Genomic DNA, 8,773 nt, shown 5'->3' on the forward strand with positions numbered 1-8,773 from the left:
TTTATGCAGAGTGATTAGAACATTTTGATTTAAACTGTGCCCGAGAACATTTTGTTTTAAGATTCCCCACAATCTCTTTGTGTATTGCCTGGCTGAATGGAAAACAAATATGATTCAGATGCTCTTGCCAAGTTAGACTTGTCAGAAGTGATAATTCTAGTACAATGTCTTGAACTGTGTGTCTTCTAAATTGTTCCGACATGGCTGCTATGAAATAAGTAGCCAAAACTCATACTATTATCTGGAACATTCTTGATTGGAATGCCTCTGCAAACAGACGAGACTCAGCACTTTACTTTCCGGAGAACCTGAGATTTATAAACAGTGAAGGCTCCTTGAATGCAAGGCAGTAGCTATGACTGAGTAGGTAGTAGAAACAAAATCTCAACTCATTTATAAGGTGCTTGGATATGGCTCTCAAGTAGGTTTACAGATTAAATGTTGCAAAATGCAATGAAGCTGGTTGGCTCGTATTTCAGCAGTCACTAACAAAATGGGCCAAAAATCTTCTGTGCTATAAAACTTCTATGATTCTACAGCCAAAGAAAGAACGTACAATACACCACTGAAGGTTAGCCAAGGAGATGCATTTTGCTGCAAAAACAAAGAAATAGAAGCCTACAGCTTTCAAAATGATTTGAGTCCATTGTGTTTTGTGCAAGATGTTGAGGCCATGGTGACCAAGAGAAACCAAAACCTGAGGGGTGAATCTGGAATTTCACTTAATTGAAGAGTATACTGTAAATCAGTAAATGAAGGTAAATGTTAAGTTCTACACAAGGAGCATTACACTGTAAAGGAGATATCCAGAACTTGACTCTCAATCCTCAAGGGAGGAGGGAAGACTCTTCTAATTTGCCTTAAAAAGGTGAACTGCTTATTTCAAGCTGATCCCGTGTTCTGGATTCTCCCACAAGAGGAAATGTCCTTTGTACGTCCTTTTTAGGGTAACATACACATTTTATAAATGTAAAGAATGTAAGCAGTTTGTTCAGGAAAAGTTAGGCCTTTAAGACCCAACAAGAAATTTTCCACAAAGGCGAAGCATGTGTAAAATTATTCAATGATCAGTTTGTTTTTCCAAATATAGCAAAGACTATAATAAAAGCAAGTTATGGTCAGAATAATAGCCATATTAAAGGATCAACATTACTGTAAGCTGTGGGGTAAACAGGACAACATGCAGTATGTCAGAGGCCACAAATATCTTAGGCAATTGGTCACACTGAAAAATGTGTTGCTGGAAAAGCGCAGCAGGTCAGGCAGCATCCTGACAATTGGTCACACTGTTAATCTTCACTGGTACAGGGAAAATGTCAATGTTTCATCCCAACTCAAGAAAGGGCACAGGAATAAACTAGGAAACTACAGGTCTAACAACAGCAACTTTCTGTAAACATCAGAGATAAAATACACTATTTTAAAAGCATTAATTAAGAACCTGCATTTATTGAAGATAATAAGTGTCCAACAAAGTAGATTGAATTCTTTGTTGAGGTAACACAGGTTAATCTAAACACTGCATAAATTGTCAAATCCCTTCAGAAAAATCAAAGTGGAAAACAGAAGGTTTCCAAAAGTTGAAGATCCCAGAATAAAAGGGAAATGGTGGAATAGATACAAATTTTCCTCTGGAAAATGGGCTAATGCAGAGAAGTTATGGGTTCAAAAATCTTCTAGACCATTATTGTTGGCAACTGAAAAGCTGAGACTGAAAAGGGAGTGGAAAGCAATTTCACAAAATTTTCGAAGGGAATTGGAATAGTACTCGAGGATGAGGAATTTACAGGGGTTCAGAAAATAGAATCATGGATGAGGGGCTCAGCACAACCACTTTCAAACAGCTGGCACAGGCCAGAATGGGCTGAGTGACATTAATCTTTGCTGTAGGTTTCTTTGATTCCACAAACTCAGAAATGCTCAGGTCAGATCCTGCAGCAAGATGTGTAAGACAGTGAGCTGCATAATCTTCTCATTTTTGTTTTACAATTTTGCCATTACATTATTGTAGCAACAAATATAGTACCACACGTTGAGTCAACGTTTTTGAAATAAGTTTATTAAAAGATATTGCACAAATCAAGTCATATGTCCATCAATATAACTACATAACTTTTGTATGTACAAACTAAGAGGGGAGTGGGAAAGTGCCAAGATAAAATGCAGAAAAGAATGAACTTTTTTTAAAGTTGTATTTATTCTCATGATCATAAACATAAGCTAGTTCTACAGTATATACAGGCTTACTGGTGTAGCTATGTGCTACATAAATTTACAAAAAAGATTCTGGATCCAACAATTGATGTGCTAATGGTTACTTCTTTTCATTGACCATCAGGGGAACCATGGTGTATCTCCGGTGTATATGTCAGAAGTACTATCATTACCCAGAAGTGCAGCAGTGCCTGAAACAACAACATCTTTTAATTAAACCTGTACAATTTTTAAGAACATTGCAATCTGAGAGAGCCATATTCAGAGGTACCCTGAAATAAATTCATAAGACAGCATCTTCCAAACCCAGGACTCATTTACACCTAGAAGGACAAAGGCTGCAAACATATGCGAACACCATCATTAGCAAGTTTTTCTCCAAGCCACTACCTATCCTAATTTACTACCATTGCTACAGTGTCACTGGGTCAAAATTCTGGAGATCCCTCCCTGACAGCATTTTGAGTCTACCAACAACACATGGACTGCAATAGTTCAAAGAAGTGGCTCACCACCACCTTCTCAAGGGCAACTAGGGATTGGTAAAATGGTAGCTCACAAGTGACACCCATATCTTATGAATGAATTTAGAAAAAAACTAGAATGAATATATTTTCCATTTAAAATTCCATTTCATTGCTGGATTGGTCAATTTAGTACGAACTGCACTAAATAGAGGCACCCTCTAGAAATATTTCTGCAAAGCCCAGTATATTGAGTTTAGATATATGACCTTGAAACTGCCTCACGTGATCATGAATGATTTGAGTGCAAGAAGTCAGTTTGTTGTATTATGTTATTAGATTCTACCATTGTGGTAATTACCTTTAAAAATAATTTCTCTTAAAAGTTATCTCACTTACAATAAAGATATAATCTTGATTCCCTTGCACTAATGCTTACTTTGTTTCATAAATTCCTTTACGAGAAATTTTCTTTAGATGAATTTCAGTGCATTTCTTTTTCCTGTATGCCCTAACTATGAACCTGCATGAATAGTTTATTTAAGAACAACTTTAAAATATTAATCTGAAGTTGCTTGTATTTTACAGAGGCCTTGCTGGGCCCCCTAACAATAGGCCTTGTGTTGGTGGCTGAAGGCCAACTAAACTTCTGCAATGAACAAAGACCAGCTGACCCCATAACAGGTCAAGATAAGATTTTCTGACAATCACTTTGTGTTGAGTTTTACATGTGTTTTGTGGTTTTTGCACACAATCCATGAAAGGGAACCTTGGCATCAGGAACATAATATACAAGTTTTGTAAATCCAAAGAGCTGCTTTTAATCTCAACTCTCACATAATGCGAACATGTTGCACAAGCTAAGCTCTATATAAAAAAGGACTTTGAATGAAAGATAGTTACAGTGCATTGAAAGTGAATACATAATCGAGGAACTTTTTTGTGCTTTAATCAAACTGAAACCAAACTTTTGAATTATGCAAGTGTAAGTTTATCTGTCAACGATTCAGATATACAGGTATCCTATTCAAGTTAAACTAAATGTATACATTTAAGGTTTCAGTAAATAATCAGTCAGCAAGCTTTTCAGCTGCAAACAAAATCCATATTAATGAAAGAAACTGTAGACTGTAGGCATAGAATAGAATGGGTGAAAAGCAGAAACTTTGATTAAAAACTTGAGCTATTACTTTGAGAATAACAAGCCCAAGCATTAAAAGAATTTATATAGCAGCAGAACAACAACTGCTGAACAAATTGCATTTTTAACTTTTGAAGTGCTGCTGAGTGTGTTGAAGAGGTTAGTAAGCAAAGAAATGGCATATCCCTCAGAAGGATAATAGCAAACAAAATGGCAACTCAGTGTCTTCTTGCCTATTCAGTAATGTCAATAGACCTGGGTGGGCCTTGGTTAAGAACTAACACAGGTGATATGTAGGAGAGTTAAGATGATACATTTATATCAAACAACTGATTTTAACTCAATTGGCCAGAAACCGGAATTGAATTTCTGAAAAAAATCTGATGTTTTAAAAAGTGACAAAATGTGTTGCACACATAATCAAGATGGTCAGCTAATTTGCATTACTGCGCCTTCCACATTCCAGCTCCAAAGATACAGGCAGTATATCTGCAAAGCCCAAAGGTTCAGAGAAATTTGAATGAATTAAATGTTCTTTCCCATCAGCACAACATTAAGAAATAACACCTGGATGGAGACAAACTATGAAACCTAATTACTTGAACAACGACATCTTTCTAAGATGCCAACTTCCAAATCTGGATGTTATAAAGTTATAATTAGACTTATGTGCAGCAGATTTTAAGCAACAAACTCAATTCCACAGTTGCCTGCACAAGTATAAAGAGATCTTCCAGTTTTCTGCTGAGAAGAGATACCATCTGATTCAGCCTGAATTCTGCTGAGCAGCCTAATTACAGACTGTGAATCGATCCTTACTATGTGCACAAACCATGTATATTTTATTCCTTACTTAGATTTATTTTAAAAAGAACATTTTTAAAAAAACAAACAATATCTGTTTTCATTGCTATTTTATGATCATTATGATCAAAGACCTAAGTACTCACAAAACAGGAAGGCATACATTTTTCAAATAAATTAATGCTGCATTCAAACAAAGAAAAATGAGAGAGCAAGAGGGGAACAATAGGTGCCTGCTCACCTGATCATAAAGGATAAACCTGCAAAAGTTATAGCAAGATCTTGTTCCCATAGTTACAAACCTCAGTACCAGCAAAAAACTGCTGCTACATTTTACTTCTTATTCTGAAATTTATCTGTGGTTTTTAAACTTATGTATCAAACTCTAGGGGCAAGGCAAACCATTTAAAGCTCAAAACAATAAGCTGCTTACTTTGTATATTTTATTTTCCCACTCTTGTGTAGAGGTTGAAAATATTGCATTCTGCATGTTTGCAATCCTACAGCAAATTAGAACTAATAGTGTTTGGTACATATTTGGTCATAAATTTCTTGGATAAACATGAATAACTAAAATTCAAATGAACAATGCTGTTCCACACTTTTTCTCCCCTACTTTCAGTACACTTAATTCACATTCAGCCTCTTGTAATACAGATTAGGATATTGGACAGAAAAAGATATATGAGCATGAATGGACAACACTACGTTTATAACAACAGCAAAACTTTAGCTTGAGCTCTGCGAAAGGAAGATACCAATCCAACATTCATAATTTTACGTACCATGTACATGCTCCCAGCAGAGTCAAAAAGTGTGGCGTTGGAAAAGCACAGCAGGTCTGGCAACATCCGAGAAGAGTCAACATTGTGGGCATAAGCCTTCCTGATGAATGTGTCATGCCGAAACCATCGACTCTCCTGCTCCTCAGATGCTGCCTGACCAGCTGTGCTTTTCCAATGCCTCACTTTTCCACTCTGATCGCCAGCATCTGGAGTCCTCACTTTCTCCGACTTGTGCCCAGCAGCAATGAATTCAAAACCCTGTGCAAGCCAGCCTCCTTTTTCAGCTTTCATTCCTAGTCAAAACTATCTTAAATTGGTATATTTTAGAATCAATCAGTATAGACTTTTCCAGTCGCATTACAGTCCAGAACTGACAGGAACTTGAAACACAGCTAGATCTCTTGCCAATTTTATTGGGCACAGTAAAGACTTAAACAGGACAGAATGGGTATTTGAACAGGGAAACAAACAAGGACAAACTACCTTCAATTCTGCACACTAGAGTAAAGAAAGTGAGTTTATGTAGGCACATTATAAAGATTCAGAATTTATTCTTTTGTGCATCCTTATTGTCCTTCAGCCTGCATTTTCCAACTACACTTCTCATGGCTATGCTGTTCTTAGCAGATATTACATTCAAAACAGGCTGAAAGCAATGTTACTCAATATTACAACAATTTGAATGGCCATATAATGCATAGGCCAACTTTCTCTGGACACCATGGTGTGTGTGGGGGTTGTGGACAGGAAAAGAGAAATCCATACTTTGGACGTAAATACAATCACTGCCAGTACACAATCATAGGCAGTACAAAAAAAAAAATCAGTTTTGTAAATGGTACCCATCTAGCCATTGGGATTAATAGCAGCAGCTATGGGAGTAACAGAGCCAGAAGTCATGTGGTGGTAGCAGGATGTAAGTCTGAATTAGAGCAGTAGCAGAGGCTTGAAAAGATGAAGTTGACCCACAGGTGATCTAATATGCTGCTAGCATAGATAACTTAAAGCAGACTTGATAAAGAGAACTTAAGGTGAAGGAACCCTTAGGAGGCAGGGATCATAATATGATTGAATTTACTCTGCAATTTGAGAGGGAGAAGATAGAATCAGAGGTAATGGTATTACAGCTGAATAAAGGCAACCACAGAGGCATGGGGGAGGAGCTAGATAGAATTGACTGGGAGATGAGCCAAGCAGGAAAGACAGTGGAACAGCAATAGCAGGAGTTGCTGGGAGTAATTCAGGAGACACAGCAAAGATTCACCCCGAGGAAAGAGAAGCATGGTACAGGGAGGATGAGGCAAGCCTGGCTGACCAGGGGAGTCAGGGGTAGCAGAAAAGCAAAAGAGAAAGTAGATAATGTGGTGAAGGGCAGTGGGAAACCAGGGATTTGGGAAGCTTATAAAGTCCAACAAAAAAATGAAGAGGGGAGGGTAAGCTAGTCAGTAATATAAAGGTAGACTGTAAGAGTTCTTTAGATATATAAAAAGGACAAAAAAAAGTGGACATTGGGCCACTGGAAAACGATCACTGGAGAGATAGTAGTGGAGAACAAGGAACTGGCTAAGGAACTGAATAATTACTTTGTGTCAGTCTTCACAGTGGAAGACACGAGTAACATCCCAAAAATTCAAGAGAGTGAGGGACAAAGCTGTGAATGTTGGCCATCACCAAGGAGAAAATACTAGAAGAGCTGAATGGCCTGAAGGTGAAGAAATCACCTGGCCCAGATGGACTACATCTGAGAGTTCTTAGGGAGATAGCTGAAGAGACGGTGGAGGCTTTAGCTTCCAGAGGACTGGAAAATTGCCAACATGTCACCCCGGTTTAAAAAGGGAATAAAGCAAAAGATGTAAAATTATAAATCAATTAACCTAACCTCTGTCGTGGGCAAAATTCTGCAATCCATTGTGAAGGATAAGATTTCTGAATACTTGGAAGTGTGTGGCAAAATAGGGCAAAGTCAGCATGGTTTCATCAGGGGTAGGTCATGCCTGACAAATCTGCTGCAATTCTTTGAGAAATTGTGGGAGTTTCGAGTTTTACTGAGGATTAAATCTGCAATAAGCATAGTTGGTTGCGAATCTTTTTGGATCGAATGGTTTGGTTGGAGCGACAGTTAGAGGCAATGAGAAATTTACAAGAGCAAGGGGATGTGATGGATGGCAGTTAAAGGAAGGGAGAAAAGCTGCAGATACAGTTACATAGATGGGTTAATTCCAGAAAAGATAGGAATGGTAGGAAGGTAGTTCAGGAGCCTTCTGTGGCTATCCTCATTTCAAATAAGTATGCTGCTTTGGAAAATGTAGGGGTGATGGATTCTCAGGGGAATGTAGCACGAACAGCCAAGTTTCTAGTATCAAGACAGGCTCCAATGTAATGAGGGGGACGTCGGGTTCCAAGTAATTGATTGTGTCGGGGACTCTCTAGTCAGAGGCACAGACAGACATTTCAGCAGCGGGAAATTGGTATGGTGTATTGCCTCCCTGATTCAAGGTCAAGGATTGATAAATTAACTGCAGTTATTTCAATGCAAGAGGCCTAACAGGGAAGGCGGATGAACTCAGGGCATGATTAGGAACACGGGACTGGAAATATCACAGCAATTACAGAAACGTGGCTCAGGGATGGACAGGACTGGCAGCTTAATGTTCCAGGATGCAAATGCTACAGGAAGGATAGAAAGGGAGGCAAGAGAGAAGGGGGAAGTGGCGTTTTTGATAAGTACAACTGTAACACTTAGGGAGGATATTTCCAGAAATACACCCAGGGAAGTTATTTGGGTGGAACTGAGAAATAGGGAAGGGATGATTACCTTATTAGCATATTATAGACCCCCCTAATAGTTAGCAGGAAATTGAGAAACAAATTTCTAAGGAGATTTCAATTATCTGTAAGAACAATAGGGTGGTAATGGTAGGGAATTTTAACTTTCCAAACATTGACTGGGACTGCCATAGTGTTAAGGGTTTAGACGGAGATGAATTTGTTAAGTGCGTACAAGAACATTTTCTGATTCAGTATGTGGATGTAGCTACTAGAGAAGGTGCAAAACTTGACCTATTCTTGGGAAATAAGGCAGGGCAGGTGACTGAGGTGTCAGTGGGGGAACACTTTGGGGCCTGCAACCATAATTCTATTAGTTTTAAAATAGTGATGGAAAAGGATAGACCCGATTTAAAAGTTGAAGTTCTAAATTGGAATAAGGCCAATTTTGATGGTATTAGGCAAGAACTTTTAAAAGATGAACGGGGGCAGATGTTCGCAGGTAAAGGGACAGCTGAAAAATGGGAAGCCTTCAGAAATGAGATAACGAGAGTCCAGAGACAGTATGTTCCTGTTAGGATGAAAGGAAAGGCTGGTAG

The 8,773-nt window shown here is 38.3% G+C and overlaps 1 protein-coding gene across 1 annotated transcript in view; it reads right to left on the bottom strand.

Moving 5' to 3' along the window:
* Positions 1 to 2,037: 2,037 nt before the first annotated feature.
* golga5 (golgin A5) overlaps positions 2,038 to 8,773 on the bottom strand; it is a 41,407-nt gene continuing 34,671 nt past the window's right edge. The window contains exon 12 of the mRNA XM_043697204.1: positions 2,038 to 2,405. Coding sequence (XP_043553139.1) covers positions 2,325 to 2,405 — 81 coding nt within the window. The 3' untranslated portion in view covers positions 2,038 to 2,324. The remainder of the gene's footprint in view (positions 2,406 to 8,773) is intronic.

This window comes from Chiloscyllium plagiosum, chromosome 10, assembly GCF_004010195.1.
Source record: "Chiloscyllium plagiosum isolate BGI_BamShark_2017 chromosome 10, ASM401019v2, whole genome shotgun sequence".
NCBI classification, from domain to species: Eukaryota; Metazoa; Chordata; class Chondrichthyes; order Orectolobiformes; family Hemiscylliidae; genus Chiloscyllium; species Chiloscyllium plagiosum.